This window comes from Pseudorasbora parva, chromosome 4 (genome assembly GCF_024679245.1).
Source record: "Pseudorasbora parva isolate DD20220531a chromosome 4, ASM2467924v1, whole genome shotgun sequence".
Classification (NCBI taxonomy): domain Eukaryota; kingdom Metazoa; phylum Chordata; class Actinopteri; order Cypriniformes; family Gobionidae; genus Pseudorasbora; species Pseudorasbora parva.
The window spans coordinates 49,040,686-49,053,851 of NC_090175.1; the positions used below are offsets into that span (position 1 = coordinate 49,040,686).

At 37.2% G+C, this 13,166-nt stretch overlaps 1 protein-coding gene across 1 annotated transcript; it reads left to right on the forward strand.

Moving 5' to 3' along the window:
- The first annotated feature begins 1,346 nt into the window (after positions 1-1,346).
- zgc:136472 (uncharacterized protein LOC678514 homolog) lies at positions 1,347-9,706 on the forward strand. Its single transcript, XM_067442828.1, has 11 exons — positions 1,347-1,535; positions 2,070-2,276; positions 2,424-2,557; positions 4,991-5,128; positions 5,263-5,370; positions 5,464-5,589; positions 5,766-5,963; positions 7,607-7,727; positions 8,681-8,862; positions 9,054-9,143; positions 9,227-9,706. The coding sequence occupies exons 1-11, from the start codon at positions 1,370-1,372 to the stop codon at positions 9,287-9,289; spliced, it is 1,533 nt and encodes a 510-aa protein (XP_067298929.1). The 5' UTR covers positions 1,347-1,369; the 3' UTR covers positions 9,290-9,706.
- Positions 9,707-13,166: the final 3,460 nt, after the last annotated feature.

A 13,166-nucleotide genomic window follows, 5' to 3' on the forward strand; every position in this document is an offset into this window, starting at 1 on the left:
GTCTATGGCCTGCCCAACTTGCGAACTTGGGTATCAAAAATATTGCAGTTACCCAGTGTAATATGACTTCAAATACAACGTGAGCGGGCATTCATGTCCAGTTTTAGGGGCCATTACAGTAGTTGCCATAATCTTACATTAAAAAAAAAAAAAAAAAAATTCCCCCTCTATTTCTCCTTTCTTCTTTCCTTTTCTGGTCTTTGCTACTCTAAGCAGTGTACAAATCTTAGTATTTAGGGCACTTTTTGTGTTTCGTTGCCTCTTCTTGACGGATCGCTTCCTGTTCTCCTGAGTTGTAAGTCGCTTTGGATAAAAGCGTCTGCTAAATGCATAAATGTAAATGTAAATGTAAATTATGAAACATACTGTATCCCATTTTTTAGCTAAGCCTCCAACCTAAATTTTCACTGGATCACTGGACTGGGTACCCAGAAATAATAACAGAATTTTGATATTTGGCTCAGATGTACAAATATTTTAATCTTTTAGTAATATCATGGGTAAGACAACTTGTTTCAAAAATCCAGAAATCTTTGCAACAACCCATGTGGATTAGCAGTTTGCAGAATGGATAAATGGATGGAAAAACTATACTTCATAGAAGCTATAGAACATATAGGACAATTTAAAAGTGACAATTGCAACAAAAGTTGCTACATTTCTTTATTGCAATGACTCCTAAGTTTACATTCAGTATAGTTTTAGACTTTTAGGACCAAATGTTACTATCACATTATTACTTAAGTATTTTAGTTGGGGCCAAAAACTGCAGTTTTGACTTTAACATTTAAAGTCTCCGTGAAACTATGCAAATCAAGACAAATGAGTGGTGATCTCTGCAAAAAGCAACAGGCAATAAATGTTTGAAGGTTGTATGATCAAATCCAGTGTGTAACAAGAGTTTAAAATGTTCATAAAGTTCCCTAATAAAATCCTGTCAAATATAACCACATAAATACATACATTCAACTACAAAAACATACATTTAACTCGTATTTAATTCCGATAGCACGTGAATGCTGCATTAATAGTCCACAGGTCATGTCATGTCTCCCAGCTCATTTAAAATAAATAAAAATTGCTAGAAGACTTTCACGTGTTTTAATCGTCTTGTTTTAATAGGCTATTACTACCTTTGATAATGAGTTACTACAAACACAAACAGCTATTGTTCTTTCTGTCATCGTCAAAATTTAATCTCTCTCTCTCTCTCCCTTCGTATTGGCTGTAAACTGTTCATTTCCAAAGTACACACTGATATCGTACACTTAAGATTACAAATACGCACACGCCTTTTAATGTAGCGCTTCACACATTCTCACACACTCAAAGGTCGAAGGGTCCGTTTCAGCTTCTGAAGGGAGGCAGAATGAAGGTGTGCGTTACTCTATGCCTGGGCTTGTGCGTGTATTTACTCGAAGCTCTGGCAGAAAGCGATTCCAATTTAATCCCCGAGGACAAAGACGTTCTGGTGCTGACTACAGACAATTTCGAACGAGCTCTTAAACAGCACAACCAGCTATTGGTGCACTTCTGTGAGTATATCTTCTTGCATGCGTTTTTTATGGCTTCCCTGTCACTGTCATAAATCCAGCTCCATGAGGTGACAAATCAATGCGCCAACGCGAAGTACAAACATTAAGACTAGCCTAGGCTACCTCTCATTTTATCCAGTTGATACTGCTCGAGTTGTTTCCCAGAGATGTTAACGTATATCAAAGACTTTTAAAACGAACCCACTGCTGAATGATTCTGTTTGAATCTCAGAGCGGGTAATTGGGATGTTTTTGGTTCGATCTCCACAAGAAATGAACCATGGGCTACCACCGCTGTGCCTTAGAGCCAGTCACTTAAACTGTGGAGAATTATGTTGTTTTGGATGAAAACATCTGCTGAATGACTATTTACTTACTATTAAAGACAAACAAGTGTAGAAAAGACAGACTAGAAGCAAATTAGAGTCCGCACATCTGGGACCACAACCAAATGCCCCCTATAAAACATTCTATGTTGGATCATACTTGTAACAAGGAGTAAACTGTTGCGGCTTTGTCTCCTACTTGCTGTAGATGCGCCTCTTTCTGGCCAGTCCCTTGGCTCTATCCTGGAGTTTAGAGATGCAGCCTTTGCGCTGAAGGAAGCAAAGTCTGATGTAAGGCTGGGAGGAGTGGATGTGACAAAGGAAAAAGATCTGGCTGCATCTCTTAATGTCACAATAATACCATCACTACGGTTGTACCTGTCTGGAGACAAGAACAACCCGGTGTACTGTCCTGGTAATGTTTTCTTATGTTGACAGACATGTTAGAGAAAAAAAAAAAAAAAAAAATCTGTGATTATTTAATTGCCCACATGTCTTTCAAAACTTGAATATGGGAATTACAGGATCATTGTGTCAATGTTTGTTGTGACTCCACCTCCAGATCTTAAGAGCTCCGCCTCCATCCTGACATGGCTTAAAAGAACAAAGGGGCAAAGCGCTGAAATCATCACTGATCTCTCACAGCTGGAAAAGTTCATAGGTGAAGATGAACTTGTGGTGCTTGGATTATTTAAGGTAATTTGGGAATTTATTTGAGTGAATCTGTCATTTTCCCCAGTTAAAGTCTGTTCACAGAAGACCTATAGGGCATTATACACATTTTTGCTATAAAAATATATATTTTAGTTAAATACTCCTGTTTATTATGATTTTTGAATGTATTGCAGATTTGATCAAATTATTTAAACGGGGCGTATTATCCCCTTTTTACAAGTAAAAGTCTCAGGAGTCCCCAGATTATTTATTAGCCATGTTGAAAGTGGCCATTTTTGAGTGGAAGGAAAAACATGCTGTTTTTGTGCATGTATCTTTAAATGCAAATGAGCTGCTGCTCCCCACCCGCTTTCCAGAAGAGAGTGGAGCCTTTACGGCAAGTACTAAAACACAAACTAAAACATCTGTTTGGTTTTGATTATACTCCCTATCACGGTCATGCTCATGTGACATTGCAGTTCTTCATCAACATGAAAGTTATTTATCTAAATGCTAATATCTAAATTTTAAAGCCATACTGTCAAAACTTGACTTGTATTAAACTAAGCTTACTTTCACATGTTATTGCACTTCATTTAATTGTCAACTGCACACAAAGTTATGTCAAAAACAAAGTAAACATAAAGTCGGTTATGTCTATGAAGGTAAAAAGCGAGTAAAGACATTGCATTAAATGTGTAAGTTAGATTTGTGTATTAAAGTGAAAGCAGCGTAATATACAGTGCCTACTGCTGTTAATATGAATCAAACAACAAAAGAAAAACTGAAAATCACTCATTGCTCTAAACTGAATTAATGGTGACTGTGTACAGCTCACTCAGGGCAGGATCTATGCTGATAGGCCAAAGTCTGTCAGCAGTCGTAGGAGGGACCTAAGCATATGTGACATCAGATTGAATAGAAATTAAAAACAGCTTGTCCTGAGACTGCTTATGATTTATAGGGATTAAAAAAGAGAATAGGGTGGATTTTTACCATTATAGGGTGGTTGTGTACACACATTGCCACTACACACATTTATGTTCAAACCATGTAAAAGGGAATTTTGCATAATAGGTCAGTCCCCTTAAAAAAGATTCAGTCCAAATGAATGATTCATCCATGAGTCAGCCATAACATAAGATGTTTTAATCCATGAAAACATCTTTACATGTTTTTTTTTATTTTATTTTATTTTAAAAGAATCAGTCTTTGTGAGTTCAAATGAAGGATTTATAACCATAGACTGTAAAAAAAAAGAAAAAAATGGATGTAGTGTCCGTGACGTCACCCATAAGATTCTGAAGAGCAGTTTTGAAGCGTAAAGTAGGTTCGAGCTGCGCGTCACGCCCGGATAACAGAAAACAGGCAAAGAAGAGCGATGTGGACGGAGCTAAGCTGAGCTGATGCAATGGTTAACAGACAGCGGATAAACGGCTATTCACCTGCACTCAAAGGGGCCACTCCCTTAATTATGCAGAACTATAAGGATTTATATAATGTAAATGAACGAGTTATAATAATAAAAAAATCACCCTCCTCACAGTTGTCATGATATAAAACAAAACCACAATTTTTACCAGGCTGTAAACATGTTTTTTTTTCTGCTGTAAAGTTGGGCATTTTAAGTCTTTCCCCGCCAAACACCGAAATTTCCGTTATTTGTGAGAAAACGCTTCCAGGCCAATAACGGAATTTTCCGGGTTTCCGTGTTTTCACTGTCGGCCGCTAGGGGGCGCTATTGCGCATCTTCTGAATGAGAGTACTGAATCTCCTGATCAAAAGTGAGGAAGAGGCAGTGAAACGAGCGATCGCATGTAATCATATGCATTTTAAAAATAACGTGACCATCCTTATTAAACAGCATATGAATCAAAACTATCTAATGTTACTGAATGAGCTACAGGACTGTGCAAGCATTAGGGGTGTTGATGGACTCGATCTACTCCATCTGTGTTTGATCAACGCTCTGAACCTGATCTGAAGTCACTCTTTCACAAAAATTAGATTTTCTCAGCTTTTTGTTCAAAATGTTGCTTTTTTTAAGAAACCTACCCATATTCAAGTGTTGATAAAAAAGGAATGCATGAAGCTAGAATAAAATGTTTTTTTTGTTTGTTTAAAAGAACAGGGTCAGCTCTTTATTTTGATATATTGCATGCTCAGATATTCATTAAACAAAATATTCTATGGGCTATTACATTTTGGTGAAAATTGTCAAAAACCCTGGCGGTGGCTGGCAACTTTTTTTTTAAACGCTGGCGGGGAAAGAGTTAACATGGGGCTCAATGAGAATCTGCTTTATTTTGGAGCATGTCCCTAGTGGCCAGTTGAGGAATTGCAGTTTAAGTCACTTCTGTATTGGCTTCTAGAGAAATTGGGGGAGGTTGCCACTCATAACTCATATCTAAAGATGTTTTATTGTATTGCTGTATTAGCCACTGTTTTTAGCTCATCTGTGTTTATACATTACAGGATCTTGAAGAAGGCATAGTGAGAGTGTTTTATGAAACAGCCAATGACATCGCTGACCTGCCCTTTGGAGTAACAGGACATGATGAAATCTTTAGCAAGTATGAGATCAGCGGAGACACTGTTCTCCTCATCAGAAAAGTGAGAATCTGTCGGAGCTCCCTTGGACAGTGCAATTTCAATTCTGACTAGTAAAATTTCCCCCAAATAATTTCCTAAACTCCCCTTTTTTAGCATATGAATTGTGTCTCATCCATGCATATCATTTTCTTTAGTCTGAACCTGACAAGCATTTTGAGGTGGAAAACAGCACGGTGAAAAGAGATCTCATTCATTTTATCAGACTTTATGAGATGGAACTTGTGACCGAGTACAATGGCATGGTAATTTTATGTATATTTTAATAAACTGGCATTGTGACATTTAATAGATGTTTAAAAATAAACAAACCTCTTTTCTTTTTGGGTTTCTCTCAGACAGCATCTAAGATCCTGAACTCAGTGGTGCTGAACCATATGCTTCTGTTTATTAATAAATCTGAGGATGGATTTAAAGAGCTATACCACGCTTTTAAAACCACTGCGGAAAAACTCAGAGGGAAGGTCGGTGTATACAAATTGCCTCCCATTTAGACCACATCAATCCAATATTGTACAAAATAAATCCATAGTAATACTGTAGATTAATATTATGATATTGCCTGAAGTCTTTCTGTTGTCTGTCTGGTTGCTTTTGCATTACTGTCATTTTACACACTTGATTTAAACTCTATCATCAGGTTATGTTTGTAATGTTTGATGTGAGTGAGCCACGGAATGGCCGTATGATGGAGTACTTCCGTGTGAGGTCAGAAGAAGCGCCTCATGTCCGTATGGTCAATTTATCAAACAATTTTCAATACCAGCTGCCATCTGATCAGTTTGAAGCACACACTCTTTTAGAGTTCTGTCTGAGTTACCTGAATGGGAAAGCTAAGGTGAGTAAACATGAGTAAATGAAACAAGTGGATTTTTATCATTCTATACTTTTAATACAACATGCACTAAAAAATGATATGATCAATAGTTATGACAACTTATTTTGATGAGTTAGAGCAATGTATAAACATGTTAAGCAGTTTTCAACTTTTTTATAAGTTATACAAGATTCAAAAAAAATTTAAGTCAGTTTAATGTAATTTAAGTTGAAATGACTTAAACATCCATGTTGATTGTACTTAAAATATAGTGGTACAAATGAATTATATAATAATGATTATACAAATTTACTTTGATTAATTATATTGTTTATATTAAATAAATAAGAAATATATGTATATACTATATTTGATATATTTATTATGTTTAATAAGGGGTGGTTGCATGTGATTTTACTTTTTTAACTTTTGTTAGTGTGTAATGTTGCTGCTTGAGCATAAACAGTATCTGCAGAGTTACAGCGCTGAAATTTCAATGCAAACAGAGATATTGTCTTTTAAAGTTATGGCATTTTATCGCCTACAAAAAGGCCGGTTTGGACTACAATGTGCTTCTTCCTGGTTGGTGACATCATAAACCCTTGATATTAACATAAGCATTGCCCCTGATGTGACTTCTGCCCGTAATGGGCGTGGTGTTTCCGGACAACTTGTGCTTGGCACTTCAGCCAATCAAAATACATGAAACTACATTCGGCCATCTAACCAATCTAAGACCGTTGCGTTTATCGAGGGATGGGCTACATAGAAGCAGAAAGCAAACAAGCCGTTGAAAGGACAGTGGAGACATCCTTGTGGAATAAAGGTAAAATGTAAGAAAAAAAAGAATTAAGACATGTTATATTGCGCCCCATAAACACAACTAAGCCTAGAAAAAAACATGGAACCACCCCTTTAATATCTGCATATTATAGGGCTGTCAATGCTAAGATGTGATTAATTCAAATTGCTTAAAGTGTTAAACAAGATAAATTAGGTATGCTTAATTTCACAACAAATATGCGATTATTCACACAAAAGGGTGTTAAAAATGTATCATCTATTGACAGTATATCAATCAATCAACTTTATTTTTATAGCGCTTTTACAATCACGATTGTGTCAAAGCAGCTTCACAGTGTCAAACAGGAGTTCTGGAGAAAACAGTGATGTTATCAGCTTATTTTAATTTATCATATAGCGACAACGTTGGCAGATCAGCATTATAGTTTATAGAATTAATTAAAACCTAATTCATAAATGTTTTTGTATATTGAGTTGACTAACTTTGATCATAATTTTAGTGTCCCCCAACTGAGCAATCCAAAAATAAACCTTGGGAGAAACCAGACTCAGTCGCGGGTGCCAGTTCTCCTCTGGCCTATTAACACACAGTGTATGATTATTATTCTGGCAACCTTACAGGTCCGAAATCATATTAGATCGGAATATTCAACATTTCAGGGTATCAATAGATGGGTTTATTTAGGACGGTGCTTCGATTACACAAGAGTATGAATACTTGAAAGATCGGAGTTATTGCGTGGAGACGGGTTTTTTGTATATGACTAGTATATAATTATGATAATGATATTCAGTATTTATTTAAGTATAATATAAAATGTATAAAAAATAAAAATATCTGTCTGATTTTTGTGTTATAGCCCAAGCTGCAGAGCGAGCCAGTTCCTGAAAACTGGGACACACAGCCAGTGAAAGAGCTTGTTGGGATGAACTTTGAAAAAGTGGCCTTCAACAATGACAAAAATGTCATTGTCTTGTTCTGTAAGTACCTGAAATATTAGAATTGTGGAACTCTCCTACTATATCATAAAACTATGCAGGCCCTTAAAGCTTACTTTTTGCCTTACCTGCCAATGGCTGGTGACTTCAGAAAAATGTACCAGCCATATTGTGTCATAAAATATTTTTACATCATGACATCAAGATCATGGCATTATCCCTGGAGAACTTACAATTCACTATTTACCGATTCCCAGCAAAAGACATTTGATGCAGTTTCACTCACCGTCTGCGGTTTCGACGCATGACCGGGAACAAACAAACACACTTGCAGAACTCCGTTGCTGCTCTGGAAAAACAAACTGCATCCGCTGTTTCCTTAACACTGCATTTTTTGGGAAGCTGAACAAGGTTGTCTTTCCCTCAAAACCAAACTTCTTTAGTGACATTGATGATTTTGTGGTCTAAAAACAAAATGACAGCGCTGCCGACGGCTTCAGTAACCCGAATGAAAACTCTTGATGGGTGCACTCTTACTCTTGCTCTGGTTGATGTGCTTACTCACTCATTTGGAAAAAGTTCCCATAAAATGAATTCCACCCTTTTATGACGTCATACTCGAAAGAAAACTTTCCGAAACGTATTTGAATCCTGAAGGAGCACATTTGGCATTGAAGTTGAACATTTCTGTCAATCTCATGTTAATCTTGACTACCTATAGAGTAGTATTGCATCCTTCATATCTCCAAAGTCTTTAGCTTTATTATATTTATAAAAGAAATATACACTGTGCCGAGTCTTTCTGAATAAAAACGAGCGACTGGAGGCGTATCGTGTGGGTGAATATAAAATATCCAAATAATAAGATATATTTTGATATTTTAAACAAGTCATCTTGAGGCCCCAGATTGAGAAGTACTTAATGATGAGTAAAAATGTTAAATGAGCATTTTGAACATAGGTACAAATGTTGATAAAATCACCTTTCTCAATAGATGCACCATGGAGCAGCGAAAGCCGCGCTCTGTTTCCATTGTGGGAGGAGCTTGCTGAACACTTTAGCGAACAAGAAGACGTTGTTGTTGCCAAGATTGACGTTACTGCCAATGATGTAGACATTCATCTAGGAGAAAAATACCCATCAATCAAATTATGTCCTGCTCTTTATGTAGAGAGGGTAAGCAGTCTTTTACATTTAGCTGTTCTCACATGCTCTAGCTCTACACATTATATTTTAAATCTCATAAGGTAAATCTGTTATATTTTCTATGTGCTAAAGAAATGGGTTGTGATTTTATTTGTATTCTTTAGGAGTACGGTCCATGATATATTAGTATTTTGTAATAATCGTACTAAAATATTTGCCAGGTAGTACCGTATTCTGGCAAAAGGAAGCTGAAGCCTATAGTAACATTTATGAAAAAAGAGATTGAAAAAGCCAAGAAGGAAAAAGCAAAGGTAAGATATTTCCTTCTTACATTAATAGAAATGGATTGTTTATTTTGTCCACTCAACATACTGTGCTTGTGTTTATGCTGCAGGAGATGGAACTGAGGGAGAAATATCTGAATGAACAGAAGGCTGCAGTGAAAGAAGAACTGTAATTGCTTATTCATTTGTTTGAAATTGTATTTTAATTGTATTTAATCCTGTTGAGCAAAAGTATTTTTAGAATATGTGGCTACTTGCTTTCTTGAAAACAAGATACCAATGTGGCTGGTTACCCATTGATACCATGCTTACCAAATATCATTATGACAATTTACACATAACCTTAATTTCCACTAGAGGGAGCCTGTTTCAGAGTGCTGTCTATTTCCTAAACTGAGCACTGCAACCGCTTTCCAACATTAAAAACAACTTGCAGGTCTAATGAGACCTATTTGTTTTCACACACAAAAAAATCAGGTATAAATGTAAGCAGACAAGGATTCCAGTCAAGGATAATGAGTGGTCAATACACAAACTTATTAGCAACTGTGAGAGACCATTTTTGTGTGGGATGATAATGGAAATTTGCTTAATAAAATGACATTTGGATGAAAACTGTGACAATGATGTTTAGGCAGAGACTCTTAAGAATATTTAGAGAATCATGACTGTGCAAGTTCTTGTGCTTCCATCAATCTAAAACATTTCAGTTACTATCTTGACCTATGTTGTCAAAGGGAGCAGACATGAATAGATAAGTATATTTAACTTTTAAAACACCTTCTGATCCCAACCATATCCCTAACACTACCCACTAACTTATCCCTAAAATCCAAGGGAAATAATAGATGAATAACACAGATGTAGAAGTACCTAGCCTTAAACTTGACATAAACTGTAAACTTGTCCCTCACATCGCCGTATGGGTTTATAGGAATGTGTTCCAGCTTAATAAAGATATTGATCTAGGAAAAGCTTTCACTTGGTAAAATTAGGTTCTGCGATATATCACCCAGGCCAATGAATTGACTGCCTACAAATCACTCTCCACCCTGACAGTAGTTTGTGGGTTATGACATGTTTTGGCCTCTCCTCAGGAATGGCCATCTGCTTATAATCATACTCTGGTTGTAATGTCAGCATGCAGGACGAATCTTTACCTGGTGCCAAGTAGTAAATGGAAGTTACAGGCTATGTGCGAGAGAGATTAAGTGACCTCTTAAAGAGATTAGGTTCAGTAAACCCTAAGATCCTTTAATTGGGAAACGCTTAAACACGTGTGGATCAGATACACATACTCATACTAATGATGAGCACTTGGAACTGCAGTAGTATATAGCAGTCAAGTCTTTTCAGTCTTAAATTACAACATACACACAACACTACATAACCTTTATTATAGGATTATGTATTTAGAACTATTTTTATCACGAAAGCTGCCAAGTTGGGTTAAACCAAATGTGACTAAGACTGCTAAGTGAAAAGGATGCTCTGTGAATCAAACTACTTATTCTCATATGCATTACAACCTTCACAATCCCAGTTTAGCTAGAGTGCAACTACCGCATTCAATGTTTACATGTCGTTACGTTATGCAACTCTAAGCCACACGTGTTAGGCTTACCTACGCCAAAGGATTCAGTCATTGCCTCGGCCAAACCCCTCTCCCAACACCCTATAAAGAGCCAAGCTATTCCTGCGAGCTATTTCCTCAGTGGCTGTGTCTGAAGAAAAAGTGGATGTTGGGGGCTTTGGAAACAACTGGTAGTCCTGATCATGCGAAAGATCACATCCCATTTCTGTCTCATTCCACCTCAAAGACCGAGTTCTTGTCCTACGTGCTGCTCTACCTGGTGAAGATGCCTTTCCCGCCTATGACCAGACCTCGGAGTCTTCCCAGCTCGGGCAAAGAGAAACTTTCAGGACCGTCGCCTGTCATTCAAAACAAGAATGTGGAGGAGAAAAGTTCTGTGAAGGAGAGGCTCAAGAAGTCGAGCAAGAAGGGCTCGCCGCACAAAAGCAAATTGCCCACCAGTCGAGCCACTTCTGTCTTGAGGATGGAGGGTAAAAGCGTCTGGATTATGACTTCAAGACCCGCCGACCCTCGTCAGTGTTCCTCAACCCCAGCTTCGTCTAAAAGTACTTCTGACATTAGTACCTCTGCAACCAATTTGGCATCAACCTCCTCAGTGAACTCCTCTAGCAAGAAGATGCTTCCTGCTAGCGTTTCAACAACAAGCATCCCAACAGACTCTTGTAGTCTGCAGGACTCCTCTGGATCAAGCCATGGATTAAATTGCAAATCTACATTCTCTCTCAAACTGACCCCTGAGGCCACCTTGCTACTGCAGAAACGTAGCCGTGAGAAGCAGCTCCGTGGCAGCTCTGGCACCACAATGGCACCACACCAGAAAGGTCGTCCACCTGCCAAGTCTCGATCCAACATCCCACTGGTGAAGATCTCTCTTCTCAACGACAATCACCGATATGATGACGTGGAATATGAGGAAGACAAAGAGCAGAGTGTGGATCAGAGCGTCCTACAGAAATGTTCTGAATGGTTGCGAGGAGTGGAGAACGCTGCCGGAGCTACTGTCCTGGGTAGAACGGACAAAATCAGCCAGAAGAGCATTTAACAGATGAGATGCTACATGTCCTGTTACTTGTGCTTTTGACTAGAACAGCAAACCTTGTAGTTTTGAGTTGTGGTTGACCAATGTGGGTCCTGCAATGGCTGATGTTGATCCCTACGACTAAAGAGCTGGATGCCTTCGTACATGCAAAACATTTTATTGCTTAATGGCAGAAAATTAGATGTACATATAATTGCAAAACGTATTTTGCACATTATCTCTTAAATGGGACATTTAACGTTTACATTGACATTGAGACTTCAGACCTGACGTCTGGGGAAACTAACACGTGTTAATGCACAGCTTATTGTGATTTAAGATGATGTACTAGTCTAGCACTATTGCTGTAGTACTGTAAGACTTTTTTGAGACTTTATGTGGATTTTTCTTCTTCAAAATGCATTCATAAAAAGACAGTCTATAAAGCGCTGATCTGACTCAGATTAAAAGATGATCTGCTTCATGCCACCACTCATTGCTGTAAGAACACATCAAGCTCTAACCTCTTCCTTCAAAGAAGACTCAGATATATTTGCTGTTCTTTACTATAAGCAGCTTAAAGAACACTGTTTAGACAGGTTTAGCAACAAACAACATCGCACACTCCTGATCTCATTAACAGACAGGTGCTTTCACTTTTTACCCAATGGCAAAGTAACCAAAGGTTGTGCTTCAGGTACTACGTCAATCCCATGAAGAAATGGCAGGAGGGACACTAAGTAGTCCAACATTCCCCCCGTTGTTGGTTGCTTTAGATGTTTACTAAATCTATGTGTTAAAATCACAAAAAATGAATATTGTGAAATATTAAAATTGAAAATGTCTGTTTTATAATTTAATATATTCTAAAATGTAATTAATTCCTGTGATGGCAGCTCTGAATTTTCAGCATCATTACTTCTTCAGTGTCACATGATCCTTCAGAAAGCATTCTAATATGATGATTTTCCGCTCAAGAAACATTTTGTATGATCAATGATGTACACTATATTTTGTATTGGTATTGATATTTTTGTGGAAACCATGATCCATTTATTTTCAAGATTCTTTGATGAACAAAGTTCAAAAGAACAGCATTTACTTGACATTTTATTTTTGTAACAATATCAAAGTCTTTACTGTCCCTTTTGATAAACTAAATGCAACCTTGCTGAATAAAAGCATTAATTTGTTCTGACCCCAAACTTTTGAACGAGAGTGTGTTATATTTAAGAGTCAAAAGCATGACAAATATTCTATAAGTGCCAAACAAGTATTGATTAAGTGTTATAATCATTCAAAGAAATCAGAATGTAGCTTTTTTGGCAAATACACTTAGGCTTTTGGGAAGATTTATATACGTAATCAAGTGACTAAAACAACAAGTAGTCTCTTGATGACATCAGAACATTTATTCTAAAATGTATTGTCCCTGGCA

Bases quoted from the DNA above. Each gene is read 5' to 3' on its own strand.
- zgc:136472 (XM_067442828.1), top strand. From the start codon at position 1,370: ATGAAGGTGTGCGTTACTCTATGCCTGGGCTTGTGCGTGTATTTACTC. The intron at 2,558-4,990 runs GTAATTTGGGAA...TATACATTACAG, and splicing joins TGGTGCTTGGATTATTTAAG to GATCTTGAAGAAGGCATAGT. The intron at 7,728-8,680 runs GTAAGTACCTGA...CTTTCTCAATAG, and splicing joins AAATGTCATTGTCTTGTTCT to ATGCACCATGGAGCAGCGAA.